This window comes from Mirounga leonina, unplaced genomic scaffold (assembly GCF_011800145.1).
Source record: "Mirounga leonina isolate KUSES-001 unplaced genomic scaffold, KU_Mleo_1.0 Mir_224, whole genome shotgun sequence".
NCBI lineage: Eukaryota > Metazoa > Chordata > Mammalia > Carnivora > Phocidae > Mirounga > Mirounga leonina.
This window is the reverse complement of record NW_023270615.1, coordinates 17,413,280-17,439,417: the sequence shown is the minus strand read 5'-3', so window position 1 is coordinate 17,439,417 and position 26,138 is coordinate 17,413,280. Positions and strand designations below refer to the sequence as shown.

Here is a 26,138-nt window from a genome sequence, read left to right as displayed (position 1 = left end):
AGACATCTGAGATGGATGAATAGATGGATGGAAAGAAGGGAGGGAGGGAGGGAAGAAGAGAAGGAAGAAAATCAGACGCAGTGCTTATTTTAGCAAAACCTGTATGCTAAGATGGTTTCTATATATTTAAACAGTTCAAAATAAGGAAACGAATTAAATATACTGTTTCATAACACATGGAAACTATTTAAAATTTAAATTTCACAGTGCATACTGTTTTATTCAAACAGAGAAACACACATTTGTTTACATTTTCTCTGTGGCTGCTTCAGCACTATCTGTCAAAGTTGAGTACCAAGTACAAGGCAAGGACGTCTCCTCACTAGTTCTTTTCAACATCATACTAAAAATCTTTGCAAATGTAAACCATAAAAAGAAATAAAAGGTAATACAGATTGAGAAAGAAGATATCAAACTGTCTTTGCTTACAAATGACATGAGTGTCTACAATGCAGAAGATATGAAAGAATTAACAAAAAACGTCCTGGAACAAATACACAATTATACCAAGGTTGCAAGACACAGGGTAAATACACAAAAGTCAACCATTTTCCACATACCAATAATGAATAAGTGGAATTTGAAATTAGAAACACAATACCACTTATATTAACATCCCTCAAAATAAAATACTTAGGTATAAACCCACAAAATATGAACAAGATCTGAGAAAAGCTATAAAACTAATGTATGAAATCAAAGAACTAAATAAATGGGGAGATAGTCCATGTTCATGGATAGAAAGACTAAGTATTGTCCAGATGTCAGTTCTTCCTAATTTGATGTATAGATTCAATGCAATCCCGATCAAAATCCCTGCAAGTTATTTTGTGGCTATCAACAAATTCTCAAGTTTATATGTAGAGGCAAAAGACCCAGAATAGCCAATACAATATTAAAGGACAAGAACAAAGTTGTGGCACTGACACTACCCAGTGTCCAGACTCACTGTAAAGCTAGAGCAATCAAGACAGTGTGGTTACTGGCAAAAGAACACATAAATAAAACAGAAAGCCCAGAAACAGACTCCCATAAATCAACTGATCTCTGACAAAGAGAAAAAGGCAATACAATGGACCACAGATAGTCTTTTCAACAAACGGTACTGAGACAGTAACATTCTTAAGCAAAATCAGGAATCTACAAACAAAATTACACCTTTCACAAAAATTAAGTCAAAATGGATCACAGTTCTAACTGCAAAGCACAAAACCATAAAACTCCTAGAAGATAACAGAGAAAACCTAGATGACCTAGGAGATAACCTAGATGACCAACAACTTTTTATATACAACACCAAAGCACAATCCATGAAAGAAATAATAAACTGGACTTTATTAAAGTGAAAAACTTATTACAAAAGATAACATCAAGAGAATGAGAAGATTACAATGAAAGCTACAAGCTGGGAGAATATATTTACAGAATTTTCTGATACTTGATAAAGAACTGTTATCTAACATATACAAAGAACTCTTAAATTCAACAACAAGAAATACAAACTACTCAATTAAAAACTGGGCCAAAATCTCAACAGACACCTCACCATGGGTATACAGATAGGAAATAAACATACAAAAAGATGCTCTACATCATATGTCATCACGGAAATACAAATTAAAACAACAAGATACCACTACACACCTATTAGAATGGCTAAAATCTGGAACCTGATATCAAATGCTGACAAAGATGTGGAGCTACAGAAACTCATTCATTGCTGGTGGGAATGCAAAACGGCACAGTCAGTACTTTGGAAGAGAGTTAGGCAGGGTTTTTTTATAAAACTAAACACTCTTGCCAGATGATCCAGGAATTATGCTCCTTGGTACTTTCCCAAAAGCACTGACAACCTGTGTCAACACAAAACCCTACACATAGAGATGTTTCTAGCATCTTTATTCATAACTGTCAAAACTTGGAAGCAACCAAGATGTCCTTCAGTGAGTAAATGGATAAATAAACTGTGGCACATCAAACAATGGAGTATTATTCAGCACTAGAAACACATAAGATATCAAGGCATAAAAAGGGAGAAAACTTTCATGTATCTTACTAAGTGAAAGAAGCCAATTTGAAAAGGCTACATACTATATGATTCCAACTATATGACATTCCAGAAATGGAAAACTAGGGAGACAGTAAAAACAGGCTGTCAGAGAGGAGAGAAGGGAGAACACGGTGAGCACAGATAATTTTTAGAGCACCGAAAATACTCTGTATGACACTATAATGATGGACACACGTCATTATATATTTATCCAAATCCACAGAATGTACAACACCAAGAGTGAACCCTAATGTAAACCATGAGTTTTGGATAATTGTGATTTATCAATGGAGGTTCATCAGCTGTAATAAATGTCCCACTCTAGTGGCAGATGTTGATAACAGAGGAGGCTATGCATATGTGGTGACAGGGGGTATAAAAGAAATCTCTATACCTTCCCCTCAATTCTGATGTGAACCTAAAAGTGCTCTAGGAAAATAGTCCTTAAAAAAAAAAGTTGAGTAGCTACAAAAGAGACCATAAAGCCTAAGAAAAAGTTTGCCTGCCCTGGTTTAATACATTAAATGAGCAGATTAGATCAAGACACTTAGTTTCTATCTGCCCCTCAAAATCTCAGTAAGTCACCACAAAAGACAACTTAAAAATTTTATGTCCATTGTAATGTAATAAAAAGTACCATTAACAAAAATTGGGGAACTCACTGGACAGAAAAAAGTAGACTGGATTAGGATCCAGACAGAAATGCTACAGCTACAATCACTAAAAAGAAAATGCCACTGATGGGGCGCCTGGGTAGCTCAGTCGTTAAGCGTCTGCCTTCGGCTCAGGTCATGATCCCAGGGTCCTGGGATAGAGCCCCACATCCGGCTCCCTGCTCCGCGGGAAGCCTGCTTCTCCCTCTCCCACTCCCCCTGCTTGTGTTCCCTGTCTCACTGTGTCTCTCTCTGTCAAATAAATAAATAAAATCTTTAAAAAAAAGAAAAAAAGAAAAAAAGAAAACGCCACTGCAAAAATAGAAACAGTTCTTCATTTTAAAAGTCCCAGAAAAATTCTAATTTCAAAATCAATAAAATGAAAAGAAGCTTGAAAGAAACATCAATGTGATGTTTACAACAGGACCAGTCTCAGCCACTCCCCTACCGTACATATAAAGTTAAAGACAACATCAACTTCTACTCCAAGGTCATGCTCCCTGACCAATATGTAAACCAAGTCCATGCTCTGCCTCAGGGGACATGTGATCTGACCATGAGGCTGAAGCTGAAGAGAGAAGCAAAGGAGAGTCGCTAGAAACAGCACACGGGACCTAAAAAAGGTAGAAAGGTAACAACCACCATTCCAGAAATCAAAACAAATATATTCTAAAACTTAACTCTAAAAAACAAACAAAACACAAGTAAACAGTAACAAAACCACACAAGACCCCAAAAGATGTTACATGGTCAAATTCAACTAAACTCTGAAATAACAGATGACTTCCCTGTATAGCACAGAAAAAAAGACAGAAAGCTTTTCACCTCATTCTATGAAGTTATACAACCTTGATACCAAGCCAGAAAAGGATAACACATAAAAAAAGAACTAGAAGATTAATCTCATTTATGATCATAGCAAAACATATAAAAATTGAATCCAGCAGTTTATATTAAAAACCACTATAACCACTAACCACAATGACCAGGGAGGGTTTATTTTAGTAACACAAAGCCAGCACAGCATTAATAACTCTATTAATACAATTTAGCATACTAAAGGATATATACCAGTTACAGCTGACCCTTGAACAACACAGGTTTGATTTGTTGCAGGTCCATTTATATAGAGATTTTTTTCAATAAATACAGGACAGTACTATAAATGTATTTTCTCTTCCTTACAATCTCCTTAATAACATTTTATTTTCTCTAGCTTACTTTATTCTAAGAATATTATTATATTAATATCAGAAATATTATTATTAAAATATTACCACTTTATTGTAAGAATATACTATATAATACATAAAACATATATGTGTTATTCAACTGTTTCTGTTATCAGTAAGGCTTCTGGTCAAAAGTAGGCTTCTGTAGTTAAGTCTTGGAGGAGTCAAATACACACAATTTGTAATACACGGATTTTCGACCATGTTGGGGTCAGCAGCCCTAAGCGCCACGTTGTTCAAGGGTCAACTGCATAAATACTGACATACATCAAAAAAGCATTTGACAAACTTTAACACATATTCCTGATTAAAAAACAGTAACAAATTCCTAACAAGGTGAAACAGAAGAAAACTCCCTGAACTTGCTAATTACTGGCAAAATATTAAAAGCATTCATCAAAATCAAATAAAGATAAGGAAGATAAGGATGAACGCACTCCAACAACTGAATATTGTACCAAAGGGCTTAGCCAATATAAAACATGAAAAATATGTAAGATTAAAATGCTGGGAAAAGCAAAAAATAAAAATAGCATTATTTATAGATAATAAACTTTCATCTGGAAAACACAAGAAAATTAACTGAGAAATAACAGCTAATAAAAGTAATTATCAAGGGCGCCTGGGTGGCTCAGTTGGTTAAGCGACTGCCTTCGGCTCAGGTCATGATCCTGGAGTCCTTGGATCGAGTCCCGCATCGGGCTCCCTGCTCGGCAGGGAGCCTGCTTCTGCCTCTGACCCTCCCCCCCTCTCATGTGCTCTCTCTCTCTCATTCTCTCTGTCTCAAATAAATAAATAAAATCTTTAAAAAAAAAAAAAAGTAATTATCAAGTTGGTGTTATATAAAATAAGCACTTAAAACTTAGTAACTTTCCTAGAGAACTACAATAAGACTTCAACAGAAATAGGAGAAAAAGATCCCATTCAAAGGAATAAATGCTATAAAATAGCAAGTATAAATCTGAACTGGAAAAAAAGATGGAAGACCAAGCAAGGCAAATGTGAAGAAAACTTTCTTGAAGGACATTAAAAAAAGGGATGACACCCCCCCCCAACACACACACACACGGAATGAAACCCATACACATCACAGATGGAAAGATTCAATATCACAAAAAAGTCAATTCTTTCTAAATAAGATTTAGAGAAATTCCAAACACAGTCCCGTGACAGTATTTTTCCTCCTTGCTTTAGAAACTAATAATTCCAAATTCATTTGGTAAGAACTGATGTGTGGGAATTACCAAAGAAAATCTTCAAGGAGAAAAGAAAAAGAATAATGAAGGGAATTTCATACCCTCAAGATATTAAAGGTTTTCAATTTAAATACTCGAATTGAATTAGGGTAGCACATTCAGAGACAGAATCTGTAATACATTTAACAACGAAAGACCACTACAAAGTGGCTCTTAAATAAGTAACCAGTTGTTCATTAAATAATGCTATGGAGAAGAGGAGGAAGGATGTGAAAATGCAATGTGCAGAAGGGGAGACGCAGTCTAACGTGAAAAGATAAAACATAACACAAGCATCTGGGGAAAAGCAAATTGAAATGCGAAGATGTCAAAAAATTAATTAAAATAAAATGCTAAGATGTCTTTTTTTTTTTAACCTTGGCAAATTTGAAAAGCAGCAACATTAACTGTTGGCAAAAACATGAGGAAACAAGTATTGTCACATAACTGATGGGAATGTAGATTATTACAGTCTTCTTGGAATATAATCTGGTAAAAATAATTAAAATGTAAAATGAACACATGATACCTAGAACTGTAATTCCATGTTCAGAATCTATCCCATAAGTACACATACTAAGGCTCTGAAAGACTTGATACAAAGATACTCATTGCTTAATTATAAATAACAAAAATGGAAAAAACATCTCTACACATTAATGAAGCAATTTAAAATTTTGGATAAGACAATGCTTGGATCACTACACCACAATATATTAAAAAGTATTAATAAAAGTAAGTTGATATGTGCTGACACATAAATATTACCCAGAAGTCTATAATTCTAAGGAAATAGTATGATCCTATTTATACAAACAACAAAACACCACCAAATCTATAAATATATGTCTATGCAATTATCAGGGAGATATTCTCTTTGTTTGCTAATAACTACCTTCATATGCCATGTCATCACATATAGGAGGCATCTTTAATTATATAATATTTTTCACAATTTTTCAAATTAAATACGTCACATTTCTCTCCGCAGCAACCAGTTACAGATCATGATTATCTAATTGCATAAGTACTTTAGCCAAAGCTTATATATAAGGACAGTGTGCAACTTTCTAAATCTGACATTTAAGGTCATCTTCAGCATGCTAAAAGGCGTTTAAGTGAGCTTACCGATTTCATTAATCACTGCTCTTATTTTGGAGACAAAAGGACCAACTTCACTGGGATTCATTTTGACTCTCTCCTTAAGGTCAGCACCTGCAAAGCATTTTATTTACAAATATAATCTAGTTATAAACAAGATTTTAAGGCAATGAATTGAAAATTTATTTAAGATTCATATGTAACTTGAATATCAACTGAATTTATCCATTAAAGGAATACTACTTAAGTTTTCCTTCTCAAAGACCAACATGAGGAAGAATAAAACATCTGCTTGTACAGCTACCATGTGCCTAAAGCAGTGGTTCTCAAACTGAGGTGTCTCAGGACCCCTTTACACTCTTAGAGGAAGAGACTTACTTTAGATTGTATCTACCAATATTACTCTATTAAAAACTAAAACTATTAAATTTTTAAACATTTATTAATTTAATAATACAAATGAATCCATTCCTATTAACATAAAGGACTACAGACTGATGCCACGTCCTTGGCTCCTCCAGAGATGATGGCAGTCTGACCAGCACCCCTGTGGCCGAGCAGTGCAAACGTCAACCCAGTGGGAAGGGCAAATCACTGACAATCAGTCTGACTCTGTGGATGCCCGCCGTAGGGGGCTGCAGATTTAACATCTGAGCAAACTATTTCACAAATATGAGTTTATCACAGAATCATAGATTTGGAGCAGAGAAAAGAAATTCTTAAGGGATCACTTACTCTGTGGCTCAACAAAGGCATTCTTTTTTATAAAATAAAACTGTATGAGAAAAGGCTCCCATTTATGAACAAATACAAAACAAAGTAAAATTATAGCATAGAAGGTACACACTCAGCTGCTTACTCTGTTATGAGTCCAGCATAAAGTAACTGGCACTAGACGTAATATCAAGTGCCAGCCAAGGCTGGGACATCCCGAGCCCACACATTCCTGTGGGAGTTGAGAACTGCAACTGACAGAGCACATACCCTACAATCCATCAGTTCTTAGCTATACATTCCCTAGAAAATCTCAAACAGATGCCCAAGGAATATGTACAGTAGCATTCAATGCAACATAAAGTTGCAAAAAAAAAAAAAAAAAAAAAAATCAGAAATAACCCAAAATCCATTAGAAGAATTTTGAATAAAATTAAGATATATTTATACAACAGAATATTACATGTTCAGCATGAAAATGAAGGAATTAAGGTATAAATATGGAAAAATCTAAATGCTGAAGAACATATAATTACGTATACTTATTATGCCTTAAAATATAACATCAATATGAATTTACATATTTAATAGCAATATATTATTATATTTACTGAAACATACACAGGATAATAACCATTTACACAACGTTTTTTTAAAAGAATGCTATTTAGGGGGGCAGCAGGCTGGTTCAGTCAGTGGAGCATGTGACTTTTGATCTCAGGGTTGTGAGTTCAAGCCCCACACTGGGCATATAGCTTACTAAGTAAATAAATAAATAAACAGTAAAAGAAAGCTATTTAGGGATATAAAATATGCATAGAAATGATAAATACCAAATTCAACCGGTGGTGACCTCTGCGGGAAGGGAGATGTGATTGGCAATGGTCACAGAGAACGTCAATCTTATTTGTAACACTGTGCTGCTTAAGTTAGGTGATGGGTACTCAATATATTAGTCTTTAAACATTTTTGAATACGTGATATATGTCTTCATAGTTAGTTTTTTCCATGAATAATATTTTTAGGGCCAAAAAACTCTAAGTCACTTGGATATATTTGTTAAAAGAAAAAACTGTTCAACCCTGAGAATATAATTTAAATTGAGAATATAAAATGTTGCTTAGTATACATACTGGTTCATAAAAGTAGCTAAATGAAGTGCCATATTGGGGAAGGAAACAGATGAAAGAGGAGCCAAAGCAACAAAGAGGAGAAAGCAGACGGGACACACAGGAACTCGGCATGAGGTGGTCCTGAAGGAGCCCCAGGTAACTGCATCATGGATCCATCACGTCCTCCAACCTCAGTGTGGGCTACCCCATGAGCGTGCCCTCTTACACATTAACCAGTGCTCCAAAGGGGGCTTTCACCGACATCCACTCCACGCTTTGAAATCCGCACCCAGGCTAGAGAGACTAGGTGTCGGAAGCCATGCCAGGAGCTCAGGGAATCAGGGTTTGCTCTGGACACATGCAGCCCATTCACACACACCAGTCCCAGCAGAGGTGGAAGACGTGGTGTGGCCCTAAGTGTGGTCCTAACCCACACAACTAGGTGGGACTTCATGGGAACATGGGATTCATGGTTTATTTTAGAAATAATTACTTTTCGGGGCGCCTGGGTGGCTCAGTTGGTTAAGCGACTGCCTTCGGCTCAGGTCATGATCCTGGAGTCCCGGGATCGAGTCCCGCATCGGGCTCCCTGCTCAGTGGAGAGCCTGCTTCTGCCTCTCTCTCTGCCTGTCTCTCTGCCCACTTGTGCTTTCTCTCTGTGTGTCAAATAAATAAATAAAATCTTTAAAAAAAAAAAAAAAAAGAAATAATTACTTTTCTCCATGGAATGTTAAACATTTGTGACCTTGAGACTACATTTAAAAAAAAATTTTTTTTTAAAGATTTTATTTATTTATTTGAGACAGAGAGAACGAGAGAGAGAGCACATGAGAGTGGGGAGGGTCAGAGGGAGAAGCAGACTCCCCGCTGAGCAGGGAGCCCGATGCGGGACTCGATCCCGGGACTCCAGGATCATGACCTGAGCCGAAGGCAGTCGCTTAACCAACTGAGCCACCCAGGCGCCCTACATTTAAAAATTTTTAATACCCTTTTTGTTTTTACTTTAGAAACATACCGCACAATCTTGAACATTCAGAACCTAAAAGTACAGTTTCGCCTCTGTCCCTCCAGATTACAAATTTCTTATTTGATAATATCACAGTTTTATTTGAGGTCGGGCATGTTTCTTTTACTTTTTAAATCCCCCACGTCCATGCCCGCTCACTTTGGCGGAGCGAGCCTTTATGCTACCAGGCAATCCTACAGTATCTCCCTGCTCCGTTCACCCTTACACTCAACTACAGACCATTTCCTAACTCCTCTCTCTCCTTAAGCCTCAAACCTCCCACCCAAACCTGACACCAACTAAGAAAACAGATGCATTCAGAAAAAAAATTTCACCAACACCCACCACCAAATCTACCTACCCACCAGGTTTAAACTCTTACACTCTGCCCTCCCTCCTGTTACTTCAGGTGAACTAACTCATGACCAAAACCAACTGACGCACTAAATTCCACCCCTTCTTCTCTCTTCAGGACCACCACTCTAGCAATTACCCCTTGCCTCGCTGGCATCGTCAACAGTATCCCTCTTTCAAGAACCATTCCCATCAGCTATAGTAACACTGTAATACTGCTCACCTTAAAAAAGAAAAGGCAATTATGTGGACTTCCACTGCCAGCTCTAATAGAAGAGATTATCAGACCAATTCTTTCACGAAACCCTAGATAAAAAACATAAGACACCTAGTTTGAGGACAATGGAGAACAGCTAAGACAGTCAGAATGTATGACAACGTCAAGACAAATGTAAGTTTCTGAACAGTCTCACAGAAATGGGAAAAAAATTGCAGCTCAGGGCTTGCCAAAGAGGAACACCACAGGCTTTTGTTCAGGACCTCTGAAGGTTAAAGATAAAACAGGATAAACACAAAGAAAACCATGCCAAGACCACCGGCTAAAAGAGTGACTGACAGCTGACTTCTCAACAGAAAGTGGATGACAGCTCTAAACTGGGAAAAGAAAGTAACAACCCATCTAGAATTTTAAACTAAGCAAACCTATCCTTCGAAAATGATGGTGAAATGACTTTTTACACACACACACACACACACACACGAGGTTTGTCACCAACAGGCCCACACCAAAAGAGACACCACAGGGAATTCTTCAGGCAGCAGATTATGAGAGTAGAGTTTACTGCTTATGAGAGATGCCTTAAAAGATAAGGGCACAGAATAGCTACAGTAAAAGGGTAAAAACCACACAAACACTTAACCAAAAGGAAACTTGTGAAGTCATCCCACATCTGACAAAGGAGATCTCAGGCAAACAATAATCACTCCAGCTAGAGGGTCTTTTTATAATAACAAATATGATGGTCCACTAAAAGTCATAGGAATTCTAAACTGGCATATATAAAATAAGACAGCCCCAAAATATATAAAACTGATGAACCAAAAAGAAAAACTGACAAATCTACAACCGCAGTGGATTTTAACAAAACTCCCACAGTAACCAACAAAGCAAGCAAGCAAATATCCTTATTAAGTATTCCTACTAAGAAATAGGAGATAGAAAAAAATTAACCCCCAAAGTAGAAAAAATAGTAAAAACTGGAACAAAATTTTTTTAAAAAATAGAAAACACATGTTCAGGAAAAAAAAAAAATCAAAGAAGTTGCTTATTTGAAAAAATACTAAAACAAATGATAGGCTTTGGCAAGACTGATCATGGAAAAAATCAAAGAAGGCACAAATCCTAACAGTAAGAATGAAAAGGAGGATAATACTATAGATTTTACACAGATTAAAACAAGAAGAGATTATTAACAACCATGGCCCTATACATTTGAAAAGGACATGAAATGGATACATTTCAAGAAAAACAAAACTTATTAAAAATGACACAGAGAAAATCTGAAAACACAAACACACATGAAAGAAAGTGAATACATTAATTTAAAACCTTTCTAAAAAGGGAACTACATGCCCATGTAGCTCCAATAGTAAAATTTTCCAAACATATAATGAAAAAAATTGGGGGGGGGAGGGCGCCTGGCTGGCTCAGTGGGTAGAGCACTCTTAATCTCGGGGTTGTCATTTTGAGCCCACGCTGTGTACAGAGATTACTTAAAAAAAACAAAATCTTAAAAAAAACTAACATCAATCTTACACTTACATGGAGAACTGCAAAACAAAAACTTGATGAAGAACATTTTAAGAAAAAAACGCGACAGGCTAATCTTTCTGATAAACATAGTCTCAAAAAATCCTAAACAAAATATTAGTAAATCATACATAGTGGTAACGTAAATAAAATATAATATATCAAGACCTAGTTACATTCAGTCTAAGATTCAAGACTGGTTTAATATTAAGTGTTTAAATTTATAAAATTAACAGCATAAAAGTGAAAATCATATAAATTTTTAGTAGGCATGGAAATAGTAGAATTTACATAAAGTAAAATTTAGTCATTTTAAGTATACAAATGAGTAACTTTTAGTAAATTTACAGAGTTGTACAACCATCACCACCACGCAATTTTAAAACATTTCCATTATCATAAAAGATCGCTCACACTCACCTGCAGTCACTCCCTGTTCCCACCTTCAACCCCAGGTAACCACTTTTTTCCTAAAACTGTGCCTTCGGTGGACATTTCATATGCATAAACTCGTACAACAGACAGTCCTCTGTGTCCTTCTTCCACACAGCAAACACAGTGTTTTTCAGGTTTACCCATCTTACTAAAGAATGAATCAGTCAGTACTTTTTCCTCTTGATTACCAAACAGTATTCCAGTGCAGGGAGAGAGACACATTTTGTTTACCCATTCATCCACTGATGGACATCTGGGTTGTTTCCACTTTTTGACTATTACGAAAAATACTACTACGAACAGTCACACACAAGATTTTGTGTAGACAAATGTTTTCATTTGTCTTGAGTAGACACACAGGAGTGCAATAGCTGGATCATATTGTAAATTTCTATTTAACAACAACAAAAAAAACCTTCTGTCACTGTTTTTCCATAGTGGCTGCACCACTTTACATTCCTATCAGCAACACCTAAGGGTCCCTGTCACCTTTGTGTGGCCACCAACACTAGTCTGCCATTTTTTTATAGCATTTTTTGGGAGTGAAATGCTATCTATTATGGTTTTAAATGTGCATTTCCCTAATGACTAATGAGGTTAAGTGTCATTTCATGTGCTTATTAGCCATTCGTACAGGTCTTTGGTGAAATGTCATTTCAAATCTTTTGCTCATTTTTTTTACTGGACAATTTGTCATCTTTTTTTTTTTTTTTTAAGGTTTTATTTATTTATTTGAGACAGAATGAGAGAGAGAGAGAGCACATGAGAGGGGGGAGGGTCAGAGGAAGAAGCAGGCTCGCCGCCGAGCAGGGAGCCCGACGTGGGACTCGATCCCGGGACTCCAGGATCATGACCTGAGCCGAAGGCAGTTGCTTAACCAACTGAGCCACCCAGGCGCCCCAATTTGTCATCTTCTTATTGAGTTTTAAAAGTAGTATCTTGGATACAAGTCTTTTCTCAGAAATAAGATTTACAAATATTTTCTCCCCATCCATGGCTTGTTTTTTCACTGTCTTGATTTTTTTTTTTTTTTTGAGTTTTAACTTCAGTGAAGTTCAATTTATCAATCTTTTAATCACACGGGCTTTTGGTGTCATACCTAATCAACAGTCATTCTTAATTAAAAGTTCATAGCAAACTGGGTAGAAAAGGGAATCTTTTTGAATCTGATAAAGAGTAATTATAAAATATCTATAACTAACATCACCTTTACAGGTCAATTACTAAAGACAGTAACAGATATACTAGTCAGTATAATAAGGAAAAAAAATTTAAATTACACGGATCAGAAGGGAAAAAATAAAACTGTCATTATTAGCAAATGACTTAATTGTACAAGAAGAATAGTCAAAGGAATTTAGAAATCATGAAAAGTGAATTTAGTAAGGCTGATGAATACAAGTTCAATAAACAAAAATCAACTGTCCTCATGTATACTAGCAAAAGAAATGTGTGCAATCTAAAAATGATACCATTTCCAATAGCATTCAAAAACCGAGGAGCCAAAAATAACTCTAACAAAAGATAAGTAAGGTCTTAACACAAAAACCACAAAATCTTCTGAGACAAATTAAAGAACTAAATAAATGAAGGAATACATCATGCTCGTGTGTTAGAAGACCTCATACTGAAAGATGTAAATTCTCTCCAAATTAAGAGAGTCAATGTGGTTCCAATCAAAATCCCAATGCCTTTGGAAAATGACAAGCTGAGAATGCAAAGGGCATTTTCAATGCCTCTTGCAGAAGAAAGAATTGGAAAATTTATACTAAAATAGGAAGATGTTATTATAAAGCTATTATAATTAAGAAAATGTATTACAGCCTCAAAGACAGAGAAAAAGACCAATGGAACAAAATAGCAAGTCCAAAAAAGACCCACTTGATTTATGACTATGATGGCACTGTGGGAGTGAATCCAGATGGACATTCTGATAAATGGGGCTGGAACCACTGAATGTTCATGTGAGAAAAAAACAATTCTTGACCCCTCATACCAGACACACACACACAAAAATCAATCCATGATAAATTATAACCTAAATGTGAAAAGTAAGACAATCAAACTTCTAAATGAAAACCAAAACTATCTTCAAGACTTTGTTATACACAAAATTTTAAAAGATTTTTCCAAAGACTTAGGAAAACACTGGACTTCATTAAAATTAAAAACTTCTGTTCATCAAAAAACATCATTAAGGGAATGAATATGCACGTGAGAGAGTGGGAGAAAAATGCCTGAAATAAGAGTTCTGCACGTACAAAGCACTAAATGGCAGAAAGAAAAAGGTAAGTGACCTGAGTACAAAAAGCAGGCAATAGATTCAGATACTTCTAGAAAGAGGACATTCCAATTGGCTAATGAAGAGATTAAAAGGAACACAACACGATTACTCATCAAGCAAATACAAATTAAAAACACAGCTTTATAAGCAATACACAGCTCAAGTGTTGGTGGAGGTAAAGAGCAATGGGAACTCTGATTTAATGCTGTTGGAAGTAAAAATTGGTAAAAATCACTTTGGGGGGCGCCTGGGGGGCTCAGTCATTAAGCATGTGCCTTCGGCTCAGGTCATGATCCCAGGGTCCTGGGGTCGAGTCCCACATCGGGCTCCCTGCTCTGCGGGAAGCCTTCTTCTCCCTCTCCCACTCCCTCTGCTTGTGTTCCCTCTCTCGCTGTCTCTCTGTCAAATAAACAAAATCTTAAAAAAAAAAAACATCTTGGAAAGTAATTCCACCCCAAGTGCAAACACCCATATCTGAAATACATGATATGTACAATAAAAGCATATTCACAGAAGCATTATTCAGAACATCTAAAACCTGGCAACACCCCGAACATCCACCGACAATAGAATGGATAAATTGTCAACTATTCCCACAAGGAATATGACTATACTACTCCTAGATGAACAGTATAAACCAAATCCCACAGCCACGGTTGAGTAGAAGTCAACCTTGAAAGAGTACATGCTGGATAATTCCAGTTACATAAGGTTTGAAAATAAGCAAAATCAGATTTGGTGATCAGAATCAGAATAACCCCCAGTAGGTTTGGCTGAGGGATGATTAATGACAGGAAGAGGCATCAGGGATGGACTGTGATATGCTGGTAATGGTAATGTTCATTTCTTAAATTGGGTGCTGACTGCACAGATTAGTTCATTTCACAGAAGTGTATTATACACTTAAGATTTGTACAATTTTCTATACGTATAACTCAATTAAGAAGTTTGTTTAAAAAAAATTCCTGACTCCATACGCTCTACCCCCTCTAGCTACCACCGATTTCTCTCCTCTTTGTTAAACCCAAACTCCTCAAAAGGGCTGTTCTTACACTGTGTCTTTTAAGCAAAGGAGACGAAAAGACAATACAAAAATTAATAAATAACCAACAAAGGAAGTGGTAAATGTTTGGGGTGAAAAAGGAACAGGAAAGTGCTAGAGGGGTAGGGGGGTGGTAAGGGTGTGGACCACATTACAGTATTAAATAGTGCAATCATGCTGGTGTCTGAGAAAGTAGAATGAAATTCAGTAAGATCTGCTTTTCATGTTACTGAAAATTTAGTATTTGGTTCTAGGTTACATATTTTTCATCACTTATATTGCTTGTGCAGTTCCTGCCCTACTGCAAACTCTTTCCATCTAAATATATAGTTTGATATTTAATACACCAAATAGACGATGCATGGAGTTATTATTTAACGATTTTGAGAAAATATCTATTTCACTTAAATATTGCCCACTAAAATGGCCCTCTCCTAAAATTCCTGGACTTAGTGTTTTATATAAATTCCTTCTTTTAAATATGCCTCAAGATTACTATGTGTTAAATTTCTTCTCATTCATATTTGCAGTGGACTAGTCCAGCAGGACTTTAGAAAAGTTATGAGAAACAGTAATATTCTTTGTTATACATTGCAGGATGTCTAGCTTCCTTGGCCCCCAATAACCAAAGGACCATAAGGCCCTTCAATCACTGTGCCAACCAAAGAACTCTTCCAGAATTCCAATATGCTCCCCAGTGAGTATTACCATCCCTCTTGAGATCTACTGCTTTAAGCCAATGGTCTTCAACCTTTTTTGTTCCCAATACTGCTAAACAGAATTTTGAAAAATAGGCTGTCCCGAAAATTTTTATATGACATTTAAAAATTTTCGTCACTTAAGTTTAAACAATTGTAAAGATTGCAGTGCACTCGTAAACAGTGGCATCTTACACAACAACTTAGATCACTGTCCGCGTATCCAGGGCAACCATAGTGATCTGATTCACAAAATCACCCACGTCTAAAACATACGAACAAATCCTTGCTTAACAGTAAGAAATATTACATCATTTCTGTCCTGTATGAACTGGTATTTCTACTTCACTTTTCTATAACTATTTTTTCTGATGTACTCAGTATTTATGCATAGAAAACTTTTACTGATTCCTGTCATATCTCTTTGCAATGAAATATGTATACGGATTTAATTAATTTTTATTAAATTTCCTGTAACTATGATAAAGCACTAAGTTTAAAAGTTTTCCTCTGGACTGACTTCATTACAAGTATTAATTGGTGCACAACCGAATGAAGCATAAATGGAATGCACATCTGATAACTATTAGATATTAAAAGTAAACTTGCATTGGAAATGTATCTCAATGAGATCCCTGGGACCATCTCCCCTCCGTCCATTCATTAGCTCATATATCTATGTATGCAAATCATTTATTGCTAGAATAAGGCAGGGTTCATTATCAATTTTAGTCACGTGGAGAAACTTTCTCACATAAACAAAGGAGTTCTACTTTGGCAACGTCACCCAATTTTTCCAGCTCCTTTGGAGCAAACTCTTGAAAAATCATATAGTAATCAAGAAGCATTTAACAATTCCATATGAACTTTATTAAGCAAAGAACTGGAAACTGCCAGAATAAGAATAGGATCCCATTTGAAATTCTTAACATTCGTATTTAAAAAAAAAAAAAAAAAACCTTTTTGGCAATTCAGCAGCTTTTGGAAGCAAGGAAGAGCAAGACTGACTCGTGAAATGCAAGGACAGCCGTGACAGGGAAGATGGCGGGAGTAACTGTCACCCACAGACCAGTTGGAAAAGTCTCATGAAAGAGCACCTACGTACGTAAGCTGTGTACCAACTAGATGCTTTGAAAACTAGCTATTCCCCCTGAATGCCTAGAAATCTCCCCACCTCAGTCTAGCAGACCATTGTGTTAAGTCATTCTCCTTGGAGTATAGTGGCCGGATCATAGGGATGGAGACGGCAGTCTCTAAAGGTTCGTACCAAATTGTTTTCCAAAGTATTCTGACCTCCACACACTGCCTGAAGCAGTGCACCGCACCTGTGCCTGGCCCTGCCACACTTGCTAAGTTCTGCCCATCTACTGGATAAGAAATGGCAGCCTTAACTGCCTTTTGCTCCACAGAAGATGAAATGCCTCACGATTTGTAGAGCGTGACTGTCTAGTTATCAAAGTCGACATTTCTGAATTGTTCTGTGTCCATACACGTGCTGTCAATCCAAACACCTTGGTCTTTCTCGTTCCCACCCCAAAAGGGCTTTTATTCCTGCCATTCAACCCAAACATCAGCTCAAGATAACAAGGATTTCCAGGCAGTTCTATCCGCAGGACCAGAGGGAGCCGATCCTCCCACTGTCCTGGAGAGGTGTCCCTCTAGACCCGGAGACTAGGCTTCTTTTCCTTTCCCGCGCTGCTCTCATGTGGTGTGGGTATCCAGGTTAGCCTTGCCTCACAAAAGGAGCTGGGTAAGGGTCTCTGTTATTTTCTCAAAGAACGTATATGAGATTGGAATGATCTGTTCCATACATTTCTGTGCAGAATGCCTTTCTGCAATCATCTGGCCAGGTATATTCACTGTGCTGGGATTAGTCAATTTTCTATTTCTTAAGTCAGTTTTGGTTAAGTTTTATTTTGCAATAATTTATCTATTTCACCTAAAAATTTCAAATTCATTGGCATCAATTATTGGCAAACATTATCTTACCAGTTTAATGTCTATGGAATTGATACCTATGGCCTCTTTTTTCAATCTGAATATTGTTTGTTTTTTCACCCTTGATTTAATCTTGCCGGAAGTTCAACCATTGGACTTTTCAGAGAACCAGCTTTGGGCTTAATTCTCCTCCCTACTTACTGTGTGTTTTCTGCGTCGTAAGTGTATACTCACCTTCATTCCCTTCCTTCTGGCCTCTATTTAGGTTTAGCCTGTAGCTATCTGTGCCATTGTTTAAGTTGGATTCTCAGTTTATTCATTTCAAGCCTTTATTCTTTCCTCAAGTACAATCATAAGTATATTACACAACATTTAAAGTATTTTGTTAGAATGTAATTCTGAACATGCTCTAATTTACATTAAGATTCCTTTGTTGAGCTGTAAGTTATTTCGAAGTTATTTTAAATTTCCCAATGTATGAAGACTTCTTCTAATTACCTTTTTGTATTTATCTCTTGTGTTGTAATTACCTCTTTGTATCTATCTTAACTGCTCGCAGTCACAGAACACAGCCTTTCAAATCTGTAGAGGTTTTACAGCCAAGCAGATGGTTAATTTTCATGAATATTCCATGTGTTCTTGAAAGGAATGCATAATCGTCAACTGCTGAGGGCAATGACCCACTCAGGTACATTACCTTAACCCTCAGTAGACCAAGAGAAATAATCAACACCCTTTATCAGCTGAGGCTGATAAACCCTTTGTATTTTATTTAATATTTGGGTCATTTTATAAATAATTTACAGAAAAATAAAAGAAAAATGAAAAAGCAAATACGACATTTTAGTCAAAACGTAAATACACCAAACCTGTATTTTTATATTTTCCTGGTATGTGCATATATGTGGACATACACACACACTACGAAGACATACATCTATATGGATATATACTCACATACACCCACACAAACACACATGAAAAGGCGTACATCATTTGAACAAAACTGTCCATCAACTGACATGTATGAACCTGGAACATATAGATAAAAACTGATATGAGATTTCAAATATATCTCTAATAGATGATCATTACTTGTAGTTCTTCTTGAACTTGCACTGTAGAAATGCATTGCTTTTGAAAATTTTGACAGCTCACAATTTTGTTAGAACAGTTATATTCTTTGTACCCTGATTGTAAAATACTTTCATTTTCAGATCCATGAACCTTAGAATGACAAAGCCAATGATTTGTTTTCATTTCCCTTCCTATCACCTCTCTGTACATACTAACCTTCAGCACTTTCCCCATACAAGCTGTATCAAGTAAATGATCATGCACAAACATTACGTGAAATACAAGAATACTAACACACATCCTTTTAGCAAAATGGAATGTCCAAGTGCTTGTCACAAACCACTGCATAAGGAAGTCCTTCCTACCAAGTGACTAACTGAATGCAAATTCCACATTTCCTTTATATAAGTCACAGAAAGAAATAAAGTGCTCACTCATCAATTCCTGATTTTGAGAAAACTCATCCAGGATATTGTCACCTGACAACTCACAGTCCACGATTTCCCTTATATGATCAACTTCACCTTCATGATTAGAGCCTGGAGTCCTGCTGTCTCTCTTGATGATTATTTTATTCATCTGATAACTATGAAGTATCTTCCTCTGTCAACTTTCTACTCCTGGTCATTAGAGGCAGAAAATTAAAAATTCTAGATTCTTAAGTGTGTTCAATAAAAGCTAAAAGAAAGACTACAAAGATGGTGCCTCCAGATTTCATTTAAATTTTTAAAAGACGATGCAATTCTTGAGGCAATGCAATAAAAAAGCAATGACCTGACTATTGCATCATCTTTCTGGACAGTTCCACCATTCTTCATTTCTGTACTGTAGTCTTCCTTAGCATAGCTGGGAATAAGTGGTAAGTATAATAAATCCATTCCTAGATGATGAAATTACTAATATAAATAGTGATATGAAAAAGAACCCACAATGCATCTGAGATTCATAAAAAAGGTTCAATGAACCCACACAGTAATTGCAAGAGAACATGAGTTTTCATCTTCTTTTCTAAAAGTAAATTATACACCATAACTAAGTGGGATTTATCCCCAGTACGCAAGGCTGTTCAGCATTCAAACATCAATCAAAGTAATCCACCACATCAGCAGCTAAAAAAGAAAAAGTATCACATGACCATATTAATAGATGTAGAAAAAGCATATAACAAAATTCAATACCCATTCATGTATGCATTCTTGATAAACTAGGAATAGAAGGGTACTTTCTCAACTTGATAAAGAATATCTATAAAATGTCTACAGCTAATATAAATAATGGTGAGAAACTCAAAGTTTTCCCACTATGATCCAGCAAAAGGCAAGGATGTCCCTCTCACCACACCTTTCCAATCTCATACTAGAAGTCCTTACGAGTGCAATAAGGCAAGAAAAGGAAGTAAAAAGTAATAGACTGGGAAGGAAGACATAAAACGGTCATTTTTTTTTTTTTTACAGATGACATGACTGCCTACTATGTAGAAAATCCAAAAGAGTCAAAAAAAATTTCCTAGAATCAGCAATTATACCAAGATTGCAAGATGCAAGTTAATATATAAAGGTCAATTGCTTTTCAATATACCAACAAGGAACAAATGGGATTTGAAAATAAAAACACAACGTCACTTACATTCGCACCCCCAAAAATGAAATACTTAGGTATAAATCTAACAAAATATGTATAAGATCCGTAAGAAGAACACTACAAAACTGATGAACAAAATCAAAGAAGAACTACATAGGTGGAGAGATAGTCCATGTTCACGGATAGGAAGACTCAATATTGTCAAGATGTCAGTTCTTCCCAACTTAGTCTATAGATCCAAGGTACATCTCTAACATCAAAGTCATGATCCATGAAAGACATAATGGATAAGCTGGACTTCATTAAAATGAAGAACTTCTGTTCTGCAAAAGATAATGTCAAGAAAATGAAAAGGCAAGCCATAAATGGGAAAAAATATTTGCAAAAGACATATCTGATAAAGGACTGTTATCTAAAATATACAAAGAACTCTTAAAACTCAACAAGTAAACAAGCAACTCAATTAAAAACTGGGCCAAATGGGGTGCCTGGGTGGCTCAGTCGGTTAAGCTTCCAACTTCTGATCTCAGCTCAGGTCTTGATCTCAGGGTCGTGAGTTCAAGCCCCACATTAGGCACCATGTTGGGCATGGAGCCTACTTAAAAAAAAAAAAAAAAAAAACTGGGCCAAAGACCTTAATAGACACTTTACCAAAGATATACAGATTGGAGATAAACACATGATGCTCCACATCATATGTCGTCACAGAAATGCAAATTAAAACAAGGAAATACCACTATACACCTATTAGAAAGGCCAAAATCTGAAATGCTGACACCATCAAATGCTAGCAAAAACAGAGAGAGCAGAAGAATCTCTCATTCATTGCTGGTAGGAATGCAAAATGATATACCTTCTCTAGAAGAGTGTTTCGCATGTTCTTATAAAACTCTTATAAAACTAAAACTAAACATACTCTTAACACACAATCCAGCAAGCCTTGGTATTTACCCAAAGGAGTTGAAAACTTATGTCTGCTTAAAAATCTGTATACAGACGTTTATGGCAGCTTTATTCCTAATTGCCAACACTACAGAGCCACCAAGATGTCTTTCAGTAATTTTGAATGAATGAACTGCGGTACATCTATAAAGTGGAATATTATTCAGCAATAAAAATAAATGAGCTATCATGCCATGGAAAGACATGGCAGAATCTTAAATGCATATTATTAAATGAAAGAAGCTAATCTGAAAAGGCTCCACAGTGTATGATTCTGGTATCATTCTAGGTATAATTGCTGATTCTGGAAAAGGTAAAACTATGGACACAGTGGAAAAGATCAGTGGTTGCCAGGGGTTTGTGAGGAACGGATGATAGGTGAGGTACAGAGGATTTTAGGGCAGCAAAACTATTCTGCATGATACTGTAATGGTAGATACATGTCATTATACATTTGTCCAAACCCATAAAACGCATAATACCAAGAGAGAACCATAACGCAAATTACAGACTTTGCGTGAGTAGGACATGTCAGTGTAGGTTCATCAGACTAACACATGGTGGAAGATGTTGCTAATGAGGGAGGCTACGTGTGTACGAAGGCAGGGGATATACGGGAAATCTCTGAACTGCCCCCCTCAATTTTGCTATGAACCTAAAACTGCTCTAAACACACTAAGTATTTAAAATTTTTTTTAATTATACAGTAAATTTTCCTCAAGGTCATTTATAGTAACTCTCCATTTAATAAAAAGGACTGCTCTGCCATAGGATTTTATCAGAATTCAAGGCTCTAATAAACAGAGCTTCATTTTTCCTCAGAGTAAAGTGTCCTTTTACCATCCCAAACCCAAAACTTTCCTTCTATCCAGCATCCCAGGCTCTCTGGCGTACTGAAAGTCTTCTCTCCTAAGGTGGTGCCGTTTTTCTCTCCCCTGCAGAATCAGGATCGGTTTCCATCACAGCATGCCCACTGTGGTAAGATCTCCATCTTCAGAAAGGCTCATTAACCCCTCATATAATTCTATAAGCTATCATCACATTTCTATGAACTAATTTCTAGGATATACTATTAACTGAAAAAAGTACAAAGAATATATACAAAATGCTACCTGCATAAGAAAGAATGGAGATAGGTACACAAGCATATCCTTAATTTTGCAAAAAAGAAACATGATGGGGGCGCCTGGGTGGCTCAGTCGTTAAGCATCTGCCTTCAGCTCAGGTCATGATCCCGGGGTCCTGGGATCGAGCCCCGCATCGGGCTCCTTGCTCCGCGGGAAGCCTGCTTCTCCCTCTCCTGCTCCCCCTGCTTGTGTTCCCTCTCTTGCTGTGTCTGTCTCTGTCAAATAAAGAAATAAAATCTTTTAAAAAAATAAAAGTATTGGGGCACCTGGGTGGCTCAGTTGGTTAAGCGTCTGCCTTCTGCTCAGGTCATGGTCCCTGGTCCTGGGATTGAGCCCCGCATCGGGCTTCCTGCTCGGCGGGGAGCCTGCTTCTCCCTCTCCCACTCCCCCTGCTTGTGTTCCTGCTCTCACTATGTCTCTCTCTTCAAATAAATAAATAAAATCTTAAAAAAAAAAAAAAAGAAAGAAACATGATGGATAAACTAGGAACTAATGAGATTCATTAATGCCCTCAAGAGTGGGAATCAGATGAAAGGGACTGGAGGGAGGAAGTGGGTAGTGACACTTCTGTGTGTAGTTTTGACTTTTGAAACCATATTGATATTTCATATATTCAAAGTAAAAAAAACAAAAGCGAGGAAACCTAACTTCATTTCGTATGAATAAAACGTAATTACACTGAACAAGAAATGACATAAGTAACTTTCAATACAGTGTTTTTACTCTATACCCTCAGTGTAAAGACATAAATACTCTAAGTAAATCTTGAAGCCTAGTTAGAAAGTGTGTTTATCACAATGGTACCAATTCAGCAATTCTGAAACTATTTTCTGCATATTACAGAATTGAGCAAATGAATAAATATATTTCAGATAATACAAGTATAGGATGGGAGAGGAGGGACACCTGGGTGGCTCCGAGTTAAGTGTCTGCCTTCAGCTCAGGTCATGATCCCAGGTCCTGGGGTCAAGTCCCTCATTGGGCTCTGCTCAGCGGGGAGTCCGTTTCTCCCTCTCTCCCTCTGCCGCTCTCCCTGCTTGTGCGCTCTCTCTCTCTGACAAATAAATAAATAAATAAAATCTTTAAAAAAAGAAAAATGAAAGAGGAGAGTGAATCCTATGGTGAGGAACTGGAAATGGAGCTGTCAACATGAACTCATGGCTTCGATACATAATACAGATACTGACAGGAGTGTGTGCATGTGCATATATATATACACACACACATATATAATGCAATGTAATTCATTTATCTAAATAACTTTTAGCTCTATCCATTAAAAGTGCCTAGAGACAAAGACACCAAGGGACAATGAGCACGGTTAGCACCCAGATCTTGGTTCTTAAACACCATTCCCCACCAAAGGGAACTGAAAACTTCCAGTTATGACTATGATGGAGTAAGTGTACTGGACTAGCTTTTTTCCTTCAAACACTGGAAACTTCTTTCAGATGCTGATCAACGGGTAGTGACAGACTGAGTGGGAAGCCCGATGACTGCTCCAGCTTTCTTTCTAAGGGTGCTTTCCAGGATGGGGTGCAAGGCAGGGGGGCCTAAACAGAGCAAGCAGGGAGGCTAGGTGGCTGGAATTTGCAGAACAGGAAACCAGAGAAGAGTCACTCAGAGAAAGAGCTCCCATACATAATCTGCACCGGGTTCCCTTAAGCTTTAAGCTGAAATGCCCACTCACAGGCAGTTATCAAAGAAAGAACATCAACAGGGAGCTACGGTGTGAACAATTCTGGTGCTCACCTTATGATCAGCAGGAACTGAGAAAATGTACAGAACACCCTGGGCACTCAGTAAAGATATCAGAAGCTTTAAAAATAAGCCTCAAAAGGGTCAGGCAGATCCTCCAGGGGCATGTTCCTGCTGGAGCAAAACAACACTTTAAGAAAAACACCAAGTAGGGGTGGTCTGTCACAAACACAACTAATGTGGGAAACAAAAGCAGAAGAGAAATTATTAAATTTCCTTACTACCTACAGCCCGTTGACAAGTCCTTGAAACAGGCAGAGTGACATTCCTCTAGGGACTCACTGCCTTGAGGTTGACACTTTGCTAAGGGCAACTAGCAATCTTAGCCCAACCCCACCCCCCCCCAGGATCCTGTAAGTCTACTTTAACATATAAAAATTTCTTTGGAGGGGCGCCTGGGTGGCTCAGATGGTTAAGCGTCTGCCTTCGGCTCAGGTCATGATCCCCGCGTCCTGGGACCAAGCCCCACATCAGGCTCCTGGCTCAGCGGGGAGCCTACTTCTCCCTCTCCCTCTCTCCCTGCTCATGCTCGCTCTCTCTCTCTCTCTGTATCTCTGTCTCAAATGAATAAATAAAATCTTTAAAAAAAAAAAAAATTCCTTTGGAAACTTCCTTTATCTCTACCCCACCCCCAAGATACATGTTGGCAATCATCCCCCAAGCATACGGCCCACCGATATACATCTATCTGAAGGGTCTCATGACTCCAGTTTTATTAGATGGTAATAAATGACCTTTTCCCAACAATAGCTAGCCCCCCCCCCCCACCAAGGTCCTGGAAACCTCACTTCCAAAATTCCTTAGAGACTTACCCTACCCTAAACCCCTCCCAACTTGAAAGTATATAACGGGCCACTTCTGACCCCATTGCAGTTCTTTCTGCCCACAGGTCCCATCCCTGTGCTTTAATAAAACCACGTTTTTGCACCAAAGACGTCTCAAGAATTCTTTCTTGGCCACTGGCTTTGAACCCAAGCACAGATATTTCATACAATTCAAGAGAAGAAAATCACCAAAAGTTTATAGTGAGAAAGAGAAAACAACTGAAAGTATATGTATTTTCAGAAATGTTTTAATGAATACATCATACTGGTATCTAATTTATTAACCATGTGGCCTTTTATTTTATTTTAGAGAATGTGAAAATGCTACGTCCATGTCTCAAACTTTATTTTGCCCTGAAGGTCCTACGTTACTCGGATGGAAATTCTAAGGAGGCCCAGGAACATAACCGCCAGGCGCCAGGTGCCGGGGCCCCCAAGTCGCTATCAGCGCACATGTGTACAACTGTGAGTTGCAGGGCTTTCTGCAGGGCCATGCGCCAACCGCACAAGAAAAAGGGCACTGTCCCTATGTGTTCAGAGGCGGGTCTCCGTGGACCAGCGTCTAGCATCCTTCTGTGGGGCTCAGCAAAACTCAGCCTGCTTCTCCAGCTGCAGGTTGAGAGGCTGGGTGCCAGGAACACACGTGGACCAGCAAAGGGGAAAAAGAAATCAAGTGTGGACCAGGGAGAGCATAGTATAGCCTGCAGGCCGGTTTGCACCCAGAGAAAATTGGTCATTCTTGTTTTCTAAAGCCTTATAAAAATCAATGAGATAGAAAGAAAGATAGGTAGATAGATAGACAGACAGACAGACAGATGAGAGATACATGACAAAGACTGTAAGAGGCCCAGAAAGCCTAAAATATCTGGCCCTTTATTGAAAAAGTTTGCTGAACCACCTTAGTCTAGACTAACTCTGGTTCCCAAGGGAACCCCTCAGAAAGCAAGCTGTGCTGCTAAATCTCAACTGCCAGGAGCAGACTGATAAACCTTCTATTTGTTCCTAAATTTTTAAGCTCTGCCCTTCTAGCCCCTGGAGCTACACGGAACCTCACCCAGGGTCACAGGCTGAATTACACCCCCTGGCCTCCTGCAATAACGTATGCAGGAGCTCCTCTGGCCTCCAGTGCCCTCCTCCTTGCTGAAGGCAACATGACCTCACTGGAGGCCTGGCAAGGGGCCTTGAGAGATAGGAGCCCAGGCCAGCCGCCTCCGGCTGAGCTGCC

The 26,138-nt window shown here is 37.6% G+C and overlaps 1 protein-coding gene and 1 long non-coding RNA gene across 6 annotated transcripts in view; both read right to left on the bottom strand.

The window, feature by feature from the left end:
• Positions 1 to 26,138, bottom strand: part of AUH (AU RNA binding methylglutaconyl-CoA hydratase) — a 188,423-nt gene that overhangs the window by 143,676 nt on the left and 18,609 nt on the right. For 3 of the 5 annotated variants that reach the window (XM_035029183.1, XM_035029184.1, XM_035029185.1), the window contains exon 4: positions 6,299 to 6,385. The exons of the other annotated variants lie outside the window; for them this stretch is intronic. In XM_035029183.1, coding sequence (XP_034885074.1) covers positions 6,299 to 6,385 — 87 coding nt within the window. The remainder of the gene's footprint in view (positions 1 to 6,298; positions 6,386 to 26,138) is intronic. 5 annotated transcript variants of the gene reach the window in all.
• On the bottom strand, positions 14,673 to 22,451 carry LOC118026368. The gene is made up of 2 exons (XR_004683546.1): positions 22,317 to 22,451; positions 14,673 to 20,585 (listed from the first exon to the last, which is right to left on the bottom strand). It is a non-coding gene; the product is annotated as an uncharacterized LOC118026368 (long non-coding RNA).